The sequence below is a fragment of the Cherax quadricarinatus genome, chromosome 79, assembly GCF_038502225.1.
Source record: "Cherax quadricarinatus isolate ZL_2023a chromosome 79, ASM3850222v1, whole genome shotgun sequence".
In the NCBI taxonomy this organism is placed as follows: Eukaryota; Metazoa; Arthropoda; class Malacostraca; order Decapoda; family Parastacidae; genus Cherax; species Cherax quadricarinatus.
In genome coordinates, this window is record NC_091370.1 from 18,506,016 (window position 1) to 18,531,497 (window position 25,482).

Consider the following 25,482-nt stretch of genomic DNA (forward strand, 5'->3'; position numbering starts at 1 on the left):
CAGGTGAGTACACACACCTGACATACGGTAATAGGTTAAAACACAGCCTGATGACACTGGAGGACAGGACCAGGGGTGATATGATAACGTACAAAATACTGAGAGGAATTGATAAGGTAAACAGGGACAGAATGTTTGAGAGATGGGACACAGCAACAAGGGGTCACAACTGGAAGTTGAACACTCGTACTAGTCACAAAGATATTAGGAAGTATTTCTTCAGCCTTGAGAGTTGTCAGTGGAACAACTTGGATTATTAATATAATCAAGGGGGAAGCGCTAAACCCGGAGGATTATACAGCGCCTGGGGGGGGGATGTGGAAGGTATTCAGGCTTAATTCGGGGAAGTGGAGCACAGATCCAATTCCCTAAATCAAGAGCCCCTCACCAACATCAAGGAACCTTCCTTGAGGGGGGAACAACTTGGAGAGTGATGTGGAAGAGGCTGGTTTCATACATAACTTTAAGAGGTACAATAAAGCTCTTGGAGCAGGGAAAGAAAGTGGACCAGCCGGGCTGTGGCTCGTACGTTGGTTTGCGTGCAGCCAGCAGCAACAGCCTGGTTGATCAGGCTCTGATTCACCAGGAGGCCTGGTCACAGACCGGGCCGCGGGGGCGTTGACCCCCGGAACTCTCTCCAGGTAAACTCCAGGTATTAGCGACCAGCCAAGAGGCAGGGCCGGGAACTGTGACTCGACCTCTGAAACCACATATAGGTGAGTGCACCACCCCTCGCAGACATATGTCAGGAAATGTCTATTGGTGAGTGAAAGTGATGTGATGAGCGAGGGATAGACAGACCCAGAGACGATAGACAGGTGGAGGCGTGCTGCCAGGCCTGTGACCTCACCTGACCTAGTGAGAGAGAGAGAGAGAGAGAGAGAGAGAGAGAGAGAGATATATACAGGTACAACAAAAACCTGGAGGTTATAATGTTTGACAGGAGCAAATCTGCAGCTCCAGTTCCTTTAATCAAGAGCCTCTCACTATCATGAGCATTTTTCCTATAGAAAACGGGAGGTGTCATCTTATCAAACTCTACGGGTGTAGCAATCCAGTTTTCACTATATATATGTGTCTGTGTGTCTCAAGAAATCGTAATGACACGATTGCAAATAAACCATACCCCCGGCCGGGATTGAACCCGCGGTCATAGAGTCTCAAAACTCCAGCCCCCCGCGTTAGCCACTAGACCAGCTAGCCACAATAAGATTCATCCAACTAGGTATATTTCTACACCATAGGAAGGTTAGCACAGGCACCACTGTGACCACAAATGCAAGTTTTTACAGACGGCCACGCTAGCTGGAGATTCGTCTGTAAAAACTTGCATTTGTGGTCACAGTGGTGCCTGTGCTAACCTTCCTATGGTGTAGAAATATACCTAGTTGGATGAATCTTATTGTGGCTAGCTGGTCTAGTGGCTAACGCGACGGGCTGGAGTTTTGAGACTCTATGACCCCGGGTTCAATCCCGGCCGGGGGTATGGTTTGTCTGTGTGTGTGTGTGTATATATATATATATATATATATATATATATATATATATATATATATATATATATATATATATATATATATATATTATTGCTATTAGCATTATTATTACCATTATATTTATTGGTATGCACTAAACCCATAAGGGTCAAAAACTGCCAAGAAGGAATGGAAGGTAATCAATTTTGATCTAAGGAAGAGAAGCTCTAACTCCTTGGACCAAGAGTGCTAGTTCTGAGGTTTGACGTGCTGTTGGAGTCAGCATTATCATGGGGGATGCGCTAAACCCGCAGGAGTCATACATTGCCTAGGGGAAAGAGATGAACATTTGTACACAGTTCAATAAGCCACTTTTTTTTGAAGCTAGATATTAGCTATGCATTTGCCACACTTTACAATACCATAGCTGGGTTGGTAGCGCACTCACCTCACACACTGAGGTCCGTGGTTCGATCCCGGTATGGCTGGAAACATTGGGGCGTGTTTGCTTAAGACGCCTGCTGTCACTGTTCACCTGGCAGTAAGTAAGTACCTAGGCGTTAGTCACCTTACACCTGCTGTCCCTGTTCACCTAGCAGTAAGTAGGTACCTGGGTGTTAGTCACCTTATACCTGCTGTCCGTCCCTGTTCACGTAGGAGTAAGTAGGTACCTGGGTGTTAGTCACCTTACACCTGCTGTCACTGTTCACCTAGCAGTATGTAGGTACCTGGGTGATAGTGGACTGGTGTGGGTCGCATCCTGGGGGGACAAGAGTAACCTAAGTTGCGGGAAATGCTCTACATAACCAGCTTTCTATAATTAAGCCATTGATGTCAGCTATGGTCTGTATTAGTTGTATCATGTACTTATAGAAATAAAGATTATTATTGTTATCTTAGCCAGCTGTGAGCAAGGTCTTGCAAATTATCTTAGCCAGCTGTAAAGAGGGTAGGCCAGAACCATCTACAGGTGGTATACGAGTCCAGCTGGTCTGGTAGATTAGTGTGGTGTGGCATTTTGACCTCTCAGGGAAGGGTTGGATGGGTGTTTTAATCACCTCGTTTATATAATGTTCCTTCGCATGTATATACACTGACAGGTGTATAACCTCTCGGTTATACACCCGTGAACCGCATTTTAGCGATTAAAGCATAGTTCTAGGCCTTTCATGTTGTTATCAACACATCAGGAGCTTGCAGTGTTTCAGAAATGAGTAGGAAGTTCAGGCAGATTCGTTCAGAGAAACGATTATATATATATATATATATATATATATATATATATATATATATATATATATATATATATATATATATATATATATATATATATATATATATATATATATATATATATATATATATATATATATATATATATATATATAATATATATAATATATATATATATATATATATATATATATATATATATATATATATATATATATATATATATATATATATATATATATATATATATATATATATATATATAATATATATATATATATATATATATATATATATATATATATATATATATATATATATATATATATATATATATATATATATATATATATATATATATATATATATATATATATATATATATATATATATATATATATATATCCTGGTTTAGTTACTGTTAACTGCTACTAGTTATGGATTCCAATAGGACTCGGTACCACAGCTCTGCTAGAAAGGTTCGTGAGGTCGTGAAAACTATATATATATATATAATGTTTGTGACTCACGAAATCGTAATGACACGATTGCAAACAAACCATACCCCGGCTGGGATTGAACCCGCGGTCAGAGAGCCTTGAGAGTTTTGAGACTCTCTGACCGCGGGTTCAATCCCAGCCGGGGTATGGTTTATAATGTTTGTATTTGCTGTCTATTAAGGAGGAATGTAAAGAAACTCATGGCTGTACCACATTTAATACACAATGTGCTTTATTTCCTGAAGACTGCCATAACTATATAGGTATCAAGAACACGTGGAGAACGACGCCGCTGGTAGATGGCGCCACGCTGCTATAAAGGGATTGGATCGCTCTGTAGGTGGCACCAAAGCTGTTTCAAAGGGATCTCTCTTGATGGCGCCAAAGCTGGTTCAAAGGAGTTGGATCTCTCTGTTTGATGGTCGTGTTGTCGAAGCAGGATCTCGAACCAGCTGATACGTCACTCGTTTGAGATGTTGACTAGGGATTCATATAGCTGGAGTTGGGATTCACCGCCACTTAGTGAGGAAAGGAAATGCTAAAGGATTCAAATGCTTCAGTACGACAGAGGGAGTTGAATAAGACCCTTGAAATACTTAAGAGGCACGTAAGTTCCCCAGTCTTTTAATAACATGTTCATTTTTCCACTATAATTTACGTTGTCTATAATTTTTATCGTATTTGCTTTGTTTCGTAAGGTGAAGTCCAGGATCTTTCCTTAATTCATGGTATAAGTTAACAAATATTTGATGATAATTATGTTGAAAAGGTGTGAGCAAAGCTTAGAGCTCTACAACACAACTGTCCTCAGATATTTGTTGAACATAAGAAGGAACACTGCAGCAGGCCTACTGGCCCATGCGAGGCAGGTCCAAGTCTCCTACCGGACTAGGTCCAAGTCCCCTACCGCGACTAGGTTGGGTCATTGGCTTAAGCCAATGACCCAACCTAGTCGCGTCAGGTCAGGTCACATTCACTTAAGGAAGGAGCACGGCATCAGACCTAAGGAAAGATCCTGGACTTCACCTTACGAAGCAGACAAAGAAAATGCGATATTAATTATGGACAAGGTAGATTATAGTGGAAAAATGAACATGATATTAGAAGATAGAGGACCTTACGTACCTTTTAAAGGAGGAACAATGGATGTAGATGAGTAGATTCGTAGTCTACTTCAGTATTTTGACTTCAAGAAAAGGGGAAATAGGACGGATCAAAATGAAGAGAGACGGATAAAGGAAGGAAATGAGACGGGAGAGTCAGGAGAAAGTTTTAAGGATAATTTCAACATGAGGAGTGAGAAGGAAGCGAGTGATGAGTTAGATCAAGTGCCAGCAATTTGATGCGAGGAGAGAGAGAGAGAGAGAGGCAGGCATTGGTGTTAGTAGTGGTGTTAGTAGTGGTGCTAGTGATGGTGCTAGTAGTGGTGCTAGTGGTGGTGCAGGTAGTGGTGCTGGTAGTGGTGATAATAGTGTCAAAATCCTCACCTCCTGCGGGAGAGAGACTCCAGGATTCTCTCACTTGCTTCCATCTGTACAAAAGAAAAACTGAGTGTTAGTACAAGAGTCTGGTCAACCATTTTTGTGAGGAAACTCACCTTATTTTCCCCACAATTACAGAACCAGTTATATATGAAATTTAAATATATTACAACTCTATACTTTTTTCCCTGCGATTTTTATTATCCTGGGATCATGTTTAATGCATTATATTTCTGTTTTATCCTGGGATGATTCTTATTATGTTCGTTTTAAGCTGAAATGTGTCCCATTCTGATATTTAAGAATATTTGAGGGTTTATCATGAGGATATACACGGAGACGACAGTGTAGTATATATCTGTGTATATATACTGAGAGGTATATATATATATATATATATATATATATATATATATATATATATATATATATATATATATATATATATATATATATATATATATATATATATATATATTGAGAAGTATGTATCTCCGTATATATACACTAAGAGTTTAATATATTTTATATAATATAAATATTACTACCACTACTACTAATAATAATACCACTAACGGGGAAACACTAAACCCGTAGGGGGGTCATACCACAATCCATTACGTCTACCACAATCCATTACATTTACCACAATCCATTACAACTACCACAATCCATTACATCTACCACAATCCATTACATCTACCACAATCCATTACATTTACCACAATCCATTACAACTACCACAATCCATTACAACTACCACAATCCATTACAACTACCACAATCCATTACAGCTACCACAATCCATTACATCTACCACAATCCATTACATTTACCACAATCCATTACAACTACCACAATCCATTACATCTACCACAATCCATTACATTTACCACAATCCATTACAACTACCACAATCCATTACAACTACCACAATCCATTACAACTACCACAATCCATTACAGCTACCACAATCCATTACATCTACCACAATTAATCACAATTCACCAGAGCAACAACACTACCACAATCCACCACAACTCCCACAATTTACTAGTTCACAACTACAACAATCAACCACAAGTACCACAATCAACTACGACTACCACAATCCATTACAATCACCAAACCTATCACAATCCACCACAACTACCACAATCCATCACAACTACCACAATCCACCACAACTAACTCAATCCATCAAAAGTACATCAATCCACCACAGCTACCACACCGTCTATAACAATTCACCACAACCACCACCATCCACCACAACTCACTATAATTACCACCATCTACCACAGCTCTCACAACTCACCACCATCCACCGCAACTATCACCACCCACCATAATAGCCACAACTACCCATTACTACCAAAATCTCACCACAACTACCAGCACGACCATCTACCATAACTACCAGCACCACCTCAATCTACCAACACTACCAGCACTCACCACTACCACCATCTACCACAACTACCAGCACTCACTATTACTACAATCTACCACAACTACCAGCACTCACCACTACCACAACTACCAGTACTCACCACTACAACTACCAGCACTCACCACTACCACAGTCTACTACAGCTAGCAGCACTCACCACTACCACCATCTACCACAACTAGCAGCACTCGCCACTACCACAACTACCAGCACTCACCACTACCACCACCTACCACAACTACCAGCACTCACCAATACCACCATCTACCACAACTACCAGCACTCAACACTACCACCATCTACCAGCACTCACCACTACCACAGCTACCACCACTCACCACTACCACCATCTACCACAACTACCACCACTCACCACTACCACAACTACCACCACTACCACCACTCACAACTACCACCACTCGCCACTACCACAACTACCACCACTCACCACTACCACAACTACCACCACTCACCACTACAACAACTACCACCACTCACCACTACAACAACTACCACCACTCACCACTACCACCACTCACAACTACCACCACTCACCACTACCACAACTACCATCACTCACAACTATCGCCACTCACCACTACCACAACAACCACCACTCACAACTACCACCACTCACCACTACCACAACTACCACCACTCACCACTACCACAACTACCACCACTCACCACTACCACAACTACCATCACTCACCACTACCACAACTACGACCACTCACCACTACCACAACTACCACCACTACCACAACTACCACCACTCACAACTACCACCACTCACAACTACCACAACTACCACCACTCACCACAACTACCACCACTCACCACTACCACAACTACCACCACTCACCACTACCACCACTCACCACTACCACAACTACCACAACTACCACCACTCACCACTACCACCACTCACCACAAACCACAACTACCACTGTCAGCATAGTTGCTGATCCCTGTGTTATATAGCATAGCATATAGTATCATCCATGTGCTTTAGATAGGAGATCCCTTTTAGGCCTGTGACTTTGTGTGACGTCACGGGATGCGCATGTGTACGTTCGTACCTCTGCCTCCCTCTCAGTCGGCGTGTAGACCTAGACAGGCTAAGACAGGCAGAGGCTGGGCTCCACTTCCATCATCACAGTCTGACAATATATGTTACCATCCAACAAGTGTGTCTACCTTCAACCCTCGATATCTCCATTTAAGAACCCCTACAATACCACAACTACCACCACTACCACAACTACCACCACTACCACAACTACCACCACTCACCATGGTGTCATCAGCTGGTGCGACATATTCACTACGTTTTCCAAATCTGTAACAAATAAAATAACTGGTTAGAAGATTTGCTTAATATAAAACATGGCAGTGATGAGCACTAGTTACTAGATGCTAGTTATGAACACTAGTTACTAGATGCTAGTGATGAGCACTAGTTACTAGATGCTAGTTATGAACACTAGTTACTAGATGCTAGTGATGAGCACTAGTTACTAGATGCTAGTTATGAACACTAGTTACTAGATGCTAGTGATGAGCACTAGTTACTAGATGCTAGTTATGAACACTAGTTACTAGATGCTAGTGATGAGCACTAGTTACTAGATGCTAGTGATGAACACTAGTTACTAGATGCTAGTGATGAGCACTAGTTACTAGATGCTAGTTATGAACACTAGTTACTAGATGCTAGTTATGAACACTAGTTACTACATGCTAGTGATGAGCACTAGTTACTAGATGCTAGTTATGAACACTAGTTACTAGATGCTAGTGATGAGCACTAGTTACTAGATGCTAGTTATGAACACTAGTTACTAGATGCTAGTGATGAGCACTAGTTACTAGATGCTAGTTATGAACACTAGTTACTAGATGCTAGTGATGAGCACTAGTTACTAGATGCTAGTTATGAACACTAGTTACTAGATGCTAGTTATGAACACTAGTTACTAGATGCTAGTGATGAGCACTAGTTACTAGATGCTAGTGATGAACAAAAGTTACTAGATGCTAGTTATGAACACTAGTTACTAGATGCTAGTGATGAGCACTAGTTACTAGATGCTAGTGATGAGCACAAGTTACTAGATGCTAGTGATGAGCACTAGTTACTAGATGCTAGTGATGAGCACTAGTTACTAGATGCTAATTATGAGCACTAGTTACTAGATGCTAGTGATGAGCACTAGTTACTAGATGCTAGTGATGAGCACTAGTTACTAGATGCTAGTGATGAGCACAAGTTACTAGATGCTAGTGATGAGCACTAGTTACTAGATGCTAGTGATGAGCACTAGTTACTAGATGCTAGTTATGAGCACAAGTTACTAGATGCTAGTGATGAGCAATAGTTACTAGATGCTAGTGATGAGCACTAGTTACTAGATGCTAGTTATGAGCACTAGTTACTAGATGCTAGTGATGAGCACTAGTTACTAGATGCTAGTGAACACTAGTTACTAGATGCTTGTGAACACTAGTTACTAGATGCTAGTGATGAGCACTAGTTACTAGATGCTAGTTATGAGCACTAGTTACTAGATGCTAGTGATGAACACTAGTTACTAGATGCTAGTGAACACTAGTTACTAGATGCTTGTGAACACTAGTTACTAGATGCTAGTGATGAGCACTAGTTACTAGATGCTAGTTATGAACACTAGTTACTAGATGCTAGTGATGAGCACTAGTTACTAGATGCTAGTTATGAACACTAGTTACTAGATGCTAGTGATGAGCACTAGTTACTAGATGCTAGTTATGAACACTAGTTACTAGATGCTAGTTATGAACACTAGTTACTAGATGCTAGTTATGAACACTAGTTACTAGATGCTAGTTATGAACACTAGTTACTAGATGCTAGTTATGAGCACTAGTTACTAGATGCTAGTTATGAGCACTAGTTACTAGATGCTAGTTATGAGCACTAGTTACTAGATGCTAGCTATGAACACTAGTTACTAGATGCTAGTTATGAGCACTAGTTACTAGATGCTAGTTATGAGCACTAGTTACTAGATGCTAGTTATGAACACTAGTTACTAGATGCTAGTTATGAGCACTAGTTACTAGATGCTAGTTATGAACACTAGTTACTAGATGCTAGTTATGAGCACTAGTTACTAGATGCTAGTTATGAGCACTAGTTACTAGATGCTAGTTATGAGCACTAGTTACTAGATGCTAGTTATGAGCACTAGTTACTAGATGCTAGTGATGAACGCTAGTTACTAGATGCTAGTTATGAGCACTAGTTACTAGATGCTAGTTATACACTAGTTACTAGATGCTAGTTATGAACACTAGTTACTAGATGCTAGTGATGAACACTAGTTACTAGATTCTAGTGATGAACACTAGTTACTAGATGCTAGTGAACACTAGTTACTAGATGCTTGTGAACACTAGTTACTAGATGCTAGTGATGAACACTAGTTACTAGATGATAGTTATGAGCCCTAGTTACTAGATGCTAGTTATGAGCACTAGTTACTAGATGCTAGTGATGAACACTAGTTACTAGATGCTAGTGATGAACACTAGTTACTAGATGCTAGTTATGAGCACTAGTTACTAGATGCTAGTTATGAGCACTAGTTACTAGCTGCTAGTTATGAACACTAGTTACTAGATGCTAGTTATGAACACTAGTTACTAGACGCTAGTTATGAGCACTAGTTACTAGATGCTAGTCATGAACACTAGTTACTAGATGCTAGTGATGAACACTAGTTACTAGATGCTAGCTATGAACACTAGTTACTAGATGCTAGTGATGAACACTAGTTACTAGATGCTAGTGATGAACACTAGTTACTAGATGCTAGTGAACACTAGCTACTAAGAGAGGCTGACTGAAGTGAAGTTTACCATATTGTAAAACAAGAATTAGGGGAGATATGGTAACAACATTCACGATACTCATAGGTACTTAATGCTGTCTGAAAGGCGAGAAACAGGTACTCGGGGGCACAGCTTCCCTGTTAGGAGTATGCCTTCAGCCTGAAAGTGGTCGGGAAGGGGAATGATCTGGAAGTATTGTAGGCAGGCTTTATACACAGTTATAAGAGTAGGTACGACAGGGCCCATAAGACTAAGAGTCAATTTGGAAAGCGGTAAGACGAAAGGCGGGCCCAGGAGCTGAGATTCGACACCTGTAACAATATATAAGTGAGTTCAAATAGGAGAAAACACACACACGCATTATATATATATATATATATATATATATATATATATATATATATATATATATATATATATATATATATATATATATATATATATATATATGTATATATATATATGCAAAACAACCACTGTGAAAGAATAGAGAAGTTTCAAGCACTTTTGTGACTACTCACATTATCAAGGAACAATGAAAGTAAAGCATCAAAGGAAGGTATATAAAGGGGTAGCCCTCACCTCACTATCAGATCCCACAACAACGAAATACCTGACGCGAGACAGCACGCCCGCCGGCCCAACTAGACAGGTCCTTCATACTGTTTACTGTCATCTTATTGCATATATATATATATATATATATATATATATATATATATATATATATATATATATATATATATATATATATATATATATATATATATATATATATATAGATATATATATGGATTTATACACATCTCTATATATACTGAGATATACACCCGCCAGTGTATTTACTTACCTTTTTATTTGATATAAATGCAAATTTATGACCCAATAGTCACGTGACTAAACTGGAAATTATTTTTGGATAAACATATACGATCAAAATCTGAGTATACTGCTGTGGCATGCGGTCCAAAATTTTCAGAAATATCTCAAAGTCAAAAAAATGCTCAAAGATATACTACAAAATTAATTATAAGATTAAAAACAATGTTAAATTATGCAAGACGAATGTTGATGTCGTGGGGGGGGGCCTTGATGCTAATGAAGGGTTCTTGATCCCAGGAAATGGAGCTACGCTCACCTCTTCCTCGGATCAAATCAGATTATGTCACACTCCCATAGGCACTGTATAATCCCTGTGGGTTTAGCGCTTCATCAAGATTACAATAACAATAGTAATAATGATATTATTATTATTATTATTATTATTATTATTATTATTATTCTCATCACCATCAACTTGTTACAGTCAATAATTTACTCTCGTTACATTAATCATTATGATAAATCAAGCACAACTACTGAGAGTTTATTTTAGAGGAAAGGGGAAATATCCCCACCATTTGTGCAAAAGATATAATGAGTTCTTACTTATTAGTTAGGCAAGCAACCAGTGACATCCCGTCCAGGATAGAGACCTTCCCTATCCCAAGGTACCAAGAACTGAAGCTTGTGCATTGCGATAAGCTGAGTAGTGCAGTAAGCTGAGCACTGCAGTAAGCTTGTGCACTGTAGTAAGCTGAGCACTGCAGTAAGCTTGTGCACTGTAGCAAGCTGAGCACTGCAGTAAGCTTGTGCACTGTAGTAAGCTGAGCACTGAAGTAAGCTTGTGCACTGTAGTTATCTTGAGCACTGTAATAAGCTGAGCACTACAGTAAGCTTGAACACTGCAGTAAGCTTGTGCAATAAGCCGGGCCGCAGGGGCGTTGACTCTTGAAACCCTCTCCAGATATACTTCAGGTATACTGTAGTAAGCTGAGCACTGCAGTAAGCTTGTGCACTATAGTCAGCTTGAGCACTATAGTAAGCCTGAGCACTATAGTAAGCCTGAGCACTATAGTAAGCCTGAGCACTGCAGTAAGCTTGTGCACTGCAGTAAGCTTGTGCACTATAGTCAGCTTGAGCACTATAGTAAGCCTGAGCACTATAGTAAGCCTGAGCACTGCAGTAAGCTTGTGCACTATAGTCAGCTTGAGCACTATAGTAAGCCTGAGCACTATAGTAAGCCTGAGCACTGCAGTAAGCTTGTGCACTGCAGTAAGCTTGTGCACTATAGTCAGCTTGAGCACTATAGTAAGCCTGAGCACTGCAGTAAGCTTGTGCACTGCAGTAAGCTTGTGCACTGCAGTAAGCTTGTGACCTGTAGTAAGCTTGAACATTGCAGTAAACATGAGCAGCGTGAAGGGGAGTAAAGCTTAGTGAGTAAGACAGCACAATACCACAGCTTGGTAATGAAGACACAGCTGTTATAAGTTACTACATTAATAACACTTATAACTTTTCTGTGTGTGTGTGTGTGTGTGTGTGTGTGTGTGTGTGTGTGTGTGTGTGTGTGTGTGTGTGTGTGTGTGTGTGTGTGTGTGTGTGTGTGTGTGTTCACGCGCGCGCGCTCATCTATATGTACTTACCGCTACATGGTTTCAGGGGTTGAGCCTCAGGTCCTGGCCCAACCTCGTCGCTGGTCGCTACCGAGTTCACTCTCTCCTAGCTTCGAGAGCCCCATCATACCTCTTCGTAAGCTAAGTATGAACCTGGATACCTTAGTATCCAACCGTTCAATTTCCCGACCACTCTAAGGCCGAAGAAATACTTCCTAACATCCTTGTGACTCATTTGTGTTTTGAACTTCCAACTGTGCCCTTGTGTTCTTTTTTCCCGCCTCTTGAACAATATGTCCGTCCACCCTAACAATTCCTCCTCAGTATTTTATGTATAACTATCACATCACCTCAAGTTTATCTCTCACCCACCCTCTCAGCTCTGGCACCAACCCCTCTCCCTCTTTCTCTCCCTCTGTGGCTCTGTCTCTGTAGTTCTGTCTCTGTAGCTCTGTCTCTGTGGCTCTGTCTAGTTGCAACCCTCTACACTCCATTTTTTGACATGTTTGATGCTTGACCAGGACGAGGGTTCCACATAGGTTCTGCATACTCCAATATGGATCTGATATATGCTGTATATAGTGACATGAATGACCCCTTCCTGAGGTTCGTAAAGCTATTTTCGTTATTTACCAGATGTGCATTTGTTGCGGCAATTATTCGGTTAATATACGCCTCAGGTGATATGCTCGTTACAATGCTCACCCCGATATTCTCCCTTACTGAGGTTTGCAGCTTTTGCCCCTCCGAGCCTATATTCCGTTTGCAGTTTTCTTTGCCAGGCTCCAATCTTCACATTTTTGCATATGTTGAGATAAAATTCTAACACCCATTTTTCAGACAAGACCTGAAGCTTTTCCAGGTTCCTTTGTAGCATTTTCTGTACCTCACCTGTCTATACTATTCTCGTTAGTTTTACATCATCTGCGAACAGGATCACCTCTGACTCACTGTGTTCCGTGATATGTACGCAATAGCACAGGCTCCAAGTACTGATCCTTGTGGAACCTCACTCGTCACATGCGCCCACTGCAACACCTCTTAGACAATCATTCGCTGTTTACTTTCTGTTAAGTTTTCTTCGATCCATTGCAGGGCATTCCATATTATTACTGCCTGCTCCTAAAATTTAAGCCCCAACCTCTCATGAGGAACAGTGTCAAATACCTTCTTGCAGTCCAAAAAACATGCAGCCCATCCATCCCTCTCTCTTCTATGCCTCACTTCGGTTACTTTGCCACAGAACTCCAGCAGGTTTGTTAGACAAGATTTTCCTTCTCTAAACCCAAGCTATGTCTCTATGAAACCACTTATCTCCAAGTGCTCCATCTATTCTTCTTCTGTTTATCTTCTCCACTGCCTAGTGGTTTGGGTAGTAGCAGTATTAGCAATAGTTGTAGTAATAGCACTAGTAGTAGTAGTAGCAATAGTTGTAGTAATAGCACTAGTAGTAGTAGTAGCAATAGTTGTAGTAATAGCACTAGTAGCAGTAGTAGCAATAGTTGTAGTAATAGCACTAGTAGTAGTAGTAGCAATAGTTGTAGTAATAGCACTAGTAGTAGTAGTAGCAATAGTTGTAGTAATAGCACTAGTAGTAGTAGTAATAGTTGTAGTAATAGCACTAGTAGTAGTAGTAGCAATAGTAGTAATAATGGTAGTAGTAATAGTAATAGCAGTAGTAGTAGCAATAGTAGTAGAAATAGCAGTAGTAGAAGTAGCAATAGTAGTAATAGCAACAGTAGTATTAAAAGTAATAGCAACAGCAGTAGCAATAGTAGTAGGAACAGCAGTATCAGTATTAGCAATAGTAGTAGTAGTAGTAGTAGCAATAGTTGTAGTAATAGCACTAGTAGTAGTAGTAGTAGCAATAGCAGTAATAACAATGGTAGTAGTAACAGTAATAGCAGTAGTAGTAGCAATAGTAGTAGGAACAGCAGTATTAGTAGAAGCAATAGTAGTAGTAGTAGTAGTAGTCGTAGAAGTAGCAGTAGTAAAAGTAGCAGCAGCAATAGTAGTAGTAGTAGCAGTAGTAGCAATAGTTGTAGTAATAGCACTACTAGTAGTAACAGCAGTAATAACAATGGTAGTAGTAATAGTAATAGCAGTAGTAGTAGCAACAGTAGTAGGAACAGCAGTATTAGTAGAAGCAATAGCAGTAGTAGTAGTAGTAGTAGTAGTCGTAGAAGTAGCAGTAGTAAAAGTAGCAGCAGCAATAGTAGCAGTAGTAGTAGTTGTAGTAGTAGTGGTAACATAAATTTTGAATTAAGTAACGTTAGGTAGGCTACAGATAGTCTAGAAACATTTTATACACAAATAAGTGTACATCTCTCATTTTATATACAGAGAGGGGTATACATCTCTCAGTGTATATACACCGAGAGGTATATCAATGTATATACACACTGATATTATAATTTAAACCCTATTTTAAGTTATCTAAACAACAGCAACTGATGGTAAACAAATGACACAGCCTTAAACACAACCCTCCGAGTGTAGTCGACAGACTTGAAACCCATTTAACCAACAGTGGACGGAGGATCAAGCCTCCACCACTCCGTGAACCCAAGGTAAACCACAAGGGTTTACAGCGTCACTAAAACTATAATATTAATAAATTAGACAATAAACTCTGGAGCCATCGAAGAAATAGCGAGGAAGGTTGTTAGGTCAGGGATTACTGAGAATCAGTTACTGAATTGAGTTTGGTCGAATCAAAGCCATAGCTGGAAATACAAACTCAAGAAGGTAATTGATGGATAGAAAAGAGAAAATATATATATATATATATATATATATATATATATATATATATATATATATATAAATAATATATATATATAAATAATATATATATATATAAATAATATATATATATATATATAAATAATATATATAATATATATATATATATATATATATATATATATATATATATATATATATATATATATATATATATAATGAATTTTCATGCATAAGAAAAAGTAAATGTTCATGCAGATGTATATTAATTAGTGTAATTAACAACATTCAATAATAATAATAACGATAATCCAGGCAAAATTATTATTATTATATATACAATTTGATTGAGCATTGGAGTGCAGAAAATAAGAGATCAGTGCTTGCAACTATGACCACTATGGCAGAGTGTTGTAAGAAGCAGTGTGGCCTGACTCACCGCGGCCGCGCCCTAAGAGAGTACAATTTGCCCAGTTCTTGTAATTGTAGGAACTTTAGCGTTTTTTGTAGTGCTTGTATCTGCGAGGCGGGGCCAGGAGCTGCACGAGTGCTACGGAGGAAGACCATGTGACATCAGTCAGAGAGAGAGAGAGATAGAGAGAGAGAGAGAAAGAAAGAGTGACAGATTACATTATAAAGTTTTGCTTATTTAATTGTGTGAAGTGGATTATTGACCCCAAAACTACCTGACCATTGAGCAATGTGGACACACACAAACACACACACACACACACATTTTATATATATATATATATATATATATATATATATATATATATATATATATATATATATATATATATATATATATATATATATGTAAAATAACTAATGAGGGAGTTGAATGATAGCTCTAGGTCTTTCGTGTTGCAATCAACACATCATCAGGAGATTGTCATGTTACAGAAAAAAATAGGTTGTCCTACGATCACTGGAACTGATAATGTGAGAAATCACGAGAACACTTGGAATTTCACTACTTTTTTCCCAGTGGTTGTTCTGCAAAAATCCTCTTGTATTATACACCATGCATTAGTCTCAATCGTGTTTAATACGTGTGTATACTGCTAATTTCATTAATTAAATAAATAAACATTTAACACTGTATTATTTAAAAAACAAAGTTTTGTATATGCATTAATGCTCGGCGGATGTGGATGTGGAGATATGGTGCAGTTTTTGTTAACTTTATTGTTAACACGCCTCTGGCAAGACAGTAATGGAGTGAGTGATAATAAAAGTGTTTCTTCTTTTTTGGAGGGTCAGCATGCCTCGGTGGGAGACGGCCAGTGTCTTGGAAAAATAAACTGAAGCATTGGTGGTGAAGTTGGCAGGTTGAGTGAAGCAGGAATGACCACCAGTGTGTCAGTGAGAAATGTCGCATGTACAAGACCTGAATGAATTTATATTAGCTGATCATTCATACGATTAAGACCCGTGTCAGGAAATAATAATAAAAATAATAAAAATAATAATAAAAATAATAATAATAATAATAATAATAATAATAATAATAATAATAATAACAGAGGTAAGGCAGAGGTGTAAGCTTCGGCATTAACATCTTATTCTCACGCTCCTAAGAATTCTCTTTATTGACATCGCTGTAAAAATTCTTGCAATTATCGTAAGAGGTCGCAAATGATTTTGACCTTTCATAAACACCGAAAAATTTTCCACAAATTACGTTTTACTTTGAAATCACCGTATAGACTCTCCACTTATCCATCCCACGGCCCCTTAGCCCATTGAACCACCTTTCTCAGGCATTAATGACCCCATATGGGTTTGACACTGCCCCAGGAACATAAGAATCATTTCCAAGGCACTCTGAACTTGGCTACAGGTGACATGTGAGGTGTGGAAGCTGAGGTGTCTTGAGAGATTGCAGCAGTCGAAGGAGGGATTGTTCTCTCTCCCCTGAATGTTATACGAGAAGAGTCCAGGTGTTGAGTGTCTTGTGTGTGTGTGTTGTGAGGCAGATGTTGATCAAGCCAACGCTAGGCAGCTGGGGACAAAACTTACTTCATTCTACAACAGTGATGGCACAACATACATCATTCTACATCAGTGATGCCACAACACATGATCCTACAATAGTGATGATACAACACACATCATTCTAAAATGTCTTAAAGAATGACTGCTGAGAAATGAACAAACACTTCACCATCAAAGTAGAACATGAGGTCAAACAAATTTGTTGATTTCCACATAAGTTTATGTTTAGTTACCACTAATAAATTAACGTAGCTTTACGTACACTTAACGGAGAGGAACTAATTATCAGAAACTGCAGCGCTGTATGACCTTAGTGGGTTAAAATGTAGACATGCACTGAGACACATACACCTCCCGGTGTATAAATGTTCACAGCTGAACGGAGTGTATATGTGAAAAGTGGGGCACAAGGTCGGGTACGTAGGTGAGAAGTATAATGTTTTTTCCAGTAAAAGTGGACACAAGACGCAGAAATGTGTCATATCACTATGGTTTAGTGTGTTTATTAACAAGGTTCTACGAGAGGGTTTTGAGTGTTATGGTTTTGAACACCAAGCAGGCATTTCTGATTTCCACTGGAGTAAATGGAGACAACTTTTGGGAAATTTGATGCTCTTGGAGTGTGAGCAAAGATAACAAACAACTTTGCAGGGCTATAGGGAAAACGATTATTATTATCCCTTCCATCTTGGCTAAATAACAAAGGCTTCAGCTGATTTCAATGTTATTTCTAGCTTTAATATTGAGGTTTAATGTATATGAACCAGCGCTTCCTCACACTCCATTAATGTAAAAATACCAGTGAAAATAAGTCCGTAGCGTGAAGAAAAATTGCAAGTTGCACAATGCTAAACATCGTCTCAGTGAAAGCACATTCTGCAACCTGGTCCTTTTCAACACTAGCGTGGGCAGTAGGCCTATTTTTTTTTTTTGTAAATTGACTAAGAGGTGCTTGAGACTCCAGACACTCGCTCCTACCGGGAAATATGCGGCCGGAGACTGTTGAAATCACGCACAGGTAAAGTCCAGGTGACCCCCCTCGCCTGACACGGACCAGCAGACGCACGGACCACGGGCCTGATTTGAACAAACGGACCAAAGTGAGATCTTGTGGAGACCTTATCGAAGTGAGATAAAGCTTTTTATTTGGCGGCAAGTAAGGAAGTTTGGCGAGAAATAATGCGATTTAGCGAGAACTGAAGGCGTTTTTAGCGACACACAAAATTTGGCGAGAAATCGGAATTTTTCAAGATATAGAGACTATTTTTTTTAGCGAGAAATAAAAGCGATTTGGCGGTAAATATTTGTGGATGAAGATTTGATAATTCAGCGACAACAGAGAGAAAAATTAAGCATCACTATGACAGAACAATGATAAAAGAAACAATAGCCTAGTCCAAAGGTAAATTCGTCTTAGGCCAGAAAATTTTTATCAGCGAAGAATAATGTGAACTAGTCACTCCTTCCCCCAATATATATATATATATATATATATATATATATATATATATATATATATATATATATAATGTATGTATGGAAATTCGTCGCTAATATAAAAAAATCAATATTTCTGAAGAAATAAAAGTTTTAGAGAGAGAATCAGAAAATCAGTGAATGAAGAATTACCAAAGAAAAACACAAAAAAATAATCAATGATAAACCGAGAAAAACACATCAGAAAAATAACAAAAGAGCATAAGAGAAAATACCTGCTAAACATAAGAGAATCGGCAAACTCAAAATAAAAAAAATCCTGGGAATGTAAATATCAGTAAGATGTTACCTGAGATATAAATACCTGGAAGACTTACGTATATGTGATTGCTGGGGTTGAGTCACAGCTCCTGGCCCAGAGTCATAGCTCCTGGCCCCGTGCATGTGTGTTACACTTAGAGAAAATTAGCATACGGTGAACATAACAAACAATAATAAGTAGACACATACAGAAGATTTACGAATTAAAATGGATAAATAAGTTACAGAGGATACACGAATTAAAATGTGAAGAAATTAGAGAATAAAAGAAATGCAATAGGCAGAAAAGATATAAAAGCTAGAATTACAAGCACATTTATCTCAGTGATCCTCTGAGGGATAAACTTAGTGCTAAGTTACTGAGAAAATTATCAACCTCAATACTTATTCCTAAATAAATTACCACAAGAAGAAAGGAAACTATTGATAAAATCAAATTTTAATAATAACTTTAACAGTTTAATAACTAATATATTTAGCTAATAATTCAATAAAATTTGCTACGTAAATGTGAAAATAAAATAAATAATTTATAATTTGAATTATATTAGGACATCAAAATACAAATTAAAGGTGTAACTATTTTAAATACTGGAGGTAATATATATGAAATACGTAATAAAACACCATAATAATAAAGAAAAATAAGGAAAATATATCTAGTTAACCACTACAGAAATAAAGTTATTATTGTTATTATTTTCACGAGAAACCATTAAAACCGTAAGGGGTCACAGTGGCTGGGAAATATGAAGTAATCATATTTGATCTGAGGAATGGGATGGTAGCTCTGATTCCTGGGATCAAGAGCCCTTCATCAGCATCCAGGTACCTCCCTCTGAAAGCCGCAGTATAACATATTTTGAAAGATCACGTGTTTACATGTGACAGTATAATTATTTATCGTGAAGAACTGATAGCTGTGTCTGTCAGGTGTGAGGTATGGGTGAGGGGTGAGGTGAGGTATGGGTGAGGGGTGAGGTGAGATAGGGGTGAGGGGTGAGGTGAGATAGGGGTGAGGGGTGAGGTGAGATAGGGGTGAGGTGAGATAGGGGTGAGGGGTGAGGTGAGATAGGGGTGAGGGGTGAGGTGAGATAGGGGTGAGGGGTGAGGTGAGATAGGGGTGAGGGGCGAGGTATGGGTGAGGGGTGAGGTGAGGGGGGAGGTGATCAGTGATCAGAGATCAGTGTTTGTGTATATTTCGCATGCTCTCGCGAATTCCTTGCATATATATATATATATATATATATATATATATATATATATATATATATATATATATATATATATATATATATATATATATATATATATATATAATGTCATTTTTCGGGCAATGTTTACTGGCTATGATAATTAATTCACAGCTTTGAGTGGAGAATCTCCCTTGATACATTGATGCGAGTTTGATGATCCACTGATGCCGCTAGAGACATACAAACATATATAAATGTTTATGAAGGGTTTATGATCCTGGGAATTGGAGCTACTATCCTCTTCCTTGGATTAGGAGCCTTTCTGACGTTTAATAAAAAATCTGAAGATAGAAATGGGTTGCACAAGCTTTGGAACAATGTTTCACTGTTTAGAGTTTTATCATGACTTGGTAAAGCTCTACACAGAGCGAAACGTCGTCCCCACAGAAGCTTGTTCAGCTCCCTGTGTCTTCATATTTATTAACAATATTAATAATGTCTCATCTCTCTCACCCGCCCATCGACACTCATTTGCATATATCCTATATTTGTTGACAGTGTTTTCCCCCGCTGATTTACACAAAGCAAGCTTTGAAATAACTGTTTAATTACCATAATTATCACGAACAGAAAGCAAATCATTAATGAATACCCGCCAAAAATGTAAGTACACACCTCAACTGTATTCGGAACTGCCGACATTAAGTCACATGTTCCCATCCGAGTATAAATACATCAGCAAGGAAGATCGAAGTAGACTAAACAATAAAGTTAACGTGATAAAGGATCAAATCGCTCAGCTTGTAGGGTTAGATCGCCTTCCATCAGTTTAGGCGATGCTCAGCTGACGCTGGTATCCATCATCCTTTGCTGCATTATGCCTCATATTGTGTTCCAGCTGACTGTCTCATCCTTCCCGCTAATGATCTTCAATTATCAGTAAATAAGGCACTAATAACTCACTCTGACATCACTGATTACTCACTATTTCCTCATTTTCCAGGGGAAAGGTTAGCCTAGAAATCTCGATACCATGTGTAAGTATACGTAGATAATATTAAAATATGTCACAGAATCCACAGTGTCGTGTATTTTAGGTAATACTAAATATCTGTTAATGCAGTTATTTCTTGGCTCTTAGTTACTATACACACTTGGGTTATACACATTGGTGTGTATATTTCTCAGTGTAATATACACAGACTAGTATTTCATGTATTAAAATACTCTTGACTGGTGATAACCTGGTAATAAACTTCAAATTACCCTCATGTAGTTAAGAGGCTTAAATATACTACTAGTAAATTCAACTTAATGTTTCTACAGACTTTTCCGTTGATATACTCCCATTATGTCAATGGTATTTATAAAATATCTTGCATTTATGCACCATTTTACCTTATTCCTAGTAATGACCCTCGTGTAGTAGATAGTATTTTTAGTATGATAATAAGATGTTATCTTCATTATAGAATAATAAGAAAATATTATAACCTTTATATTATAATAAGGTAAAAGGACCCCAGTGGAAATAAGTCACTGTCTGACTTTTTTGTGTTATCCCAGGTTGTCTACATATATGCTGCTATGTATGATAATCTATGTAAGTGTATTTGTGTATACCTGAATAAACTTACTTACTTACTTATCTCATTAATAGTGACATATACGAGTATCATACACAACGGCTGTCATTTAATACACCTCATTTATAGTGATATATATACGAGTAAGATAAGATTTCCTTCGGATTTTTAACCCCGGAGGGTTAGCCATCCAGGATAGCCCCAAAAAATTAGTTCGTCATCGAGGACTGTCTAACTTATTTCTATTGACGTCCTCAGTCTTGTGCCCCAGGATGCGACCCACACCAGTCGACTAATACCCAGGTACTTGCTGCTAGTTGAACAGGACAACAGGTGTAAGGAAACACGACGAAATGCTTCTACCCCGCCGGGAATCGAACCCGGGCACTCAGTGTGTGAAGGGAGAGCTTTGCCAGCCAGGCCACGGGGGTCACCTGTTCGTATTATACACAACAGCTGTCATTCACTAAGTTAGAACAAAGAGAATTGACAGCGGGTCAATAAGACACAGGCGGGTCAATAAGACACAGTGAGGAGGGTAATTACACCCTCTGGGCCTTTCTAATAAGATCTTAATTAAGTCAAAATTAATTAAGTTGAATTCATCATGCACTCGATGCAACCCACGTCTTGAAAAACCTGTAGGTGTATAAATAATTCTTATGCCTTTGTCTTCATTTGAAAAAAAAATAATTAAAAAAACTTGCCTCTATCATAAATTATATTTTAATATACACAGCTGGAGAGGATCCCAGACGGGGGTCGAAACATACAGATCAGTCAATCTTCTGAGTCTGTTTCCATGAGTGTTAAAAAACATTAATTACACTTTATTCATTATAATGTACATCTATTTTCCGTTTACCTTAACGATAGTAGGCTGCCTAGTAAAAATCTAATTCTTTATTAACATTTCGCCCTTGGCCACTATGTGGCCGAAACGTGGCATAAAAACTCGCGACGGGCGAAACGTCAATAAAAGCCACCATGTGGTCGAAAATTTTCTCAATAAGGAATCTCACATGCCTACATTGGTGTACCGGCCAGCCTTTATTACAGCCTCTAAGGTGATTTTCTTAGCATGGACCCCAACCAACCTTACACGACACCACATTTATTAATTTTGAGAGGCTACTGGGCACCTTCAGCTCATCTTTTGAGACGGGGGTCCCAAAAAAGTAATTACATGGGTAAATATATATATCAGAAGATCTAATATATATATATATATATATATATATATATATATATATATATATATATATATATATATATATATATATATATATATATATATATATAATGCAGAACTCGCGAACTATTGATGCAAAACAACCACGGCGGGAGTTGAATGATAGCTCTAGGCCTTACGTGTTGCAATCATATGAGCTTGCAATGTTGGAGAAATAAGTAAGAAGTCCAGAAGATCCGTTCAAGGGAACGACTCCTTGATACCATTTCATGCTAGATAGAGTCGTTCCCTTGAACGGATGTTCCTGGATTTCTTACATTTCTGCAGCAATGCAAACTCCTGATAATGTGTTGATTGAACACGAAAGGCCTGGCCTGTGTATGGGTTTCAATGAGTAAATCATGGTACCTCGGGGTGCTATTTTACACCACACATGAAGTCAGTACCTGATCAGCCAGACTGTGATTCTTACATCGGTTTACGTGCGGCCAGTAGTATCAGCCTGGTTGATCAGACTGATGCGCCACGAGGCCTGGTCTCAACCTGGGCTGCGAAGGCATTGAACCCCGAAACCCTCTCCAGGTATACATCCCACTTCATGGCCCCATCAACCCCACGATTCACCCACTAGCCTCACGTTACACCTTTTCGCATTACCCATCGTCACAAAATTTTGAGTAGGGAGTCATCAGGGGTCGTGGCTCCTGACGCGCCGCAGGGGTGTTGACGCCGGTACTGAGAACAAGCCAACACCAGAGATACCTAACTCTTATTGATATTTTTTTTTCTGATATTCTGGCACCATCAGTGGCACCCGTGTGGGTGAATGACTGGATGTGTGTACAATGGTACCACAAGTCAAGGACTGGATGATTGTACAATGTTAAGAGGTGAAAAATCTGCCGAACGGGATGACACGTGATTTAGTGGGAACGTTTCTATAAGCATCTCTTCTGTGCAGGTTCACACGTTTCCATAAACAGCTGCAGCAGCTGCTGACAACACAAGCAGGATATTTCAGCTCCTGTATTTATATTCTAGTTCAGCGGTGAAGGGCAAGCTCTTGCATCCACAAGATTATGGGTGGATATTGATCAATGGTTGACTTGAACCAAGAACAACAGATTTACCACCAGCTCCAGAAGCTAAGGCCAATCAAATTAACTTTTAAAAGGGTGGACGGGTAAGCCAGTGGAAGGCCTCGGTCAGATGACCAAAAACTGCAGTGGCAGGTCATGATAAGATTGAAATCCGCGTCAGGAAACACTTGTCCTGCTTACTGATAAATCTTACCTACCTATCCAGAAGCTGTACTGAAAGTGATCAGAGGCAATTACAAACCCGACTGAGAGGACGATGTATTTGAAAAAAAAAGCCTAATATTTGCAATGTCCAATAGTGTGTAGTAAGTACAAGAGTCATAAGTTTATTTAGGCACAGATATACATAAGTACAATGATCATATATAGTGTAAATTTCCCAGGATAACCCCCAAAATCAGACGAAGTGACTTATTTCTACTGGGATCCTGCTAGTAGGGGGGGGGGGAGGTGAGGACCTTCCACAGCTGCTACACGCATGTGATCTAAATGTAATGTTACAGTGTCTGAAATTTTCATTTAATCCAGAGTTCCGAAGGATTTTGTTGACATGTACAATAGTATGGACATCATGTGAAATGTCATATGTTAAGTAAAGGCAACTGTTTTCGTATATTACTGATGTTTCCTACAACGAAGCTATATGGTCTCCAATTTTAATGTCTAAAACATATAGCACCATCCTAGTCAGGTTCATAATTCAATCATTTATCACATGTAGTGTCCACCACATGCACAATGCCACCATCCATGAATATTTAACTCACACACACACACGTTCACGTATTTTTTCCTTATATTTAAAAAATCCATCAGATAATTCAATTCTGATTTGCGCTACCGAATTTTCTGGGTGGATTTTTTTCGTAAGAATTACCACTTGAATTTATACAAAAAAAATTAAAAAAAAAAAAAAACTTTCTAGTTATTATTGTTGTTAAAGTTGACTTCTGTTGCACCAGTTACACTTGTCTTCATTTTGGATTTAATGTTCATGAAGCAGTCATCGGCGTAGGGAAATAATTTTGTTTGTAATTTGTTCTAGGTTAATTTATTTGTCCTGTTAGATTGCCCTAGAAGACACGCTGTATGACCCGTCAGGTTTTAACACTTCCCCACGATTATAATAATTGTCTTGGGTAAGCAATTGAGGTAAGAGCAGTAACCTTAAAGAGGAGAACATAAGCACACTTGCTAATGTTCATTTAATGCTGCATTTTACCCAGAGCTTCAACTTTGCCACTTTCCCAAATCAATTAACATTTTCGCCAGAAGAAACATTTATGGAACATTTGTGTGCGGTCACATGAGAGCAGGACCTGGGTAGTCTGCGCCACTTCAGAATATATTATCTTCTAAAACTCTGGTTAATTGATTACATTACCTACCCATGGCTGGGGTTTAACGTTGCTTTTTCGTATAAAAACACTCCGAAAGGGACACGTGAACAT

The 25,482-nt window shown here is 38.7% G+C and overlaps 1 protein-coding gene across 4 annotated transcripts in view; it reads right to left on the bottom strand.

The window, feature by feature from the left end:
* Window positions 1-3,413: 3,413 nt before the first annotated feature.
* The window catches only part of NPF (neuropeptide F), a 33,570-nt gene continuing 11,501 nt past the window's right edge, over window positions 3,414-25,482 (bottom strand). Inside the window, exons 2-5 of one of the 4 annotated variants that reach the window (XM_070102008.1) lie at window positions 18,178-18,276; window positions 15,638-15,748; window positions 7,439-7,484; window positions 3,414-4,739 (exon numbers count right to left, since the gene is read on the bottom strand). In XM_070102008.1, coding sequence (XP_069958109.1) covers window positions 4,692-4,739; window positions 7,439-7,484; window positions 15,638-15,748; window positions 18,178-18,276 — 304 coding nt within the window. In that variant the 3' untranslated portion in view covers window positions 3,414-4,691. The remainder of the gene's footprint in view (window positions 4,740-7,438; window positions 7,485-15,637; window positions 15,749-18,177; window positions 18,277-25,482) is intronic. The other 3 variants (XM_053797125.2, XM_053797126.2, XM_053797127.2) reach the window with 3 other exon arrangements.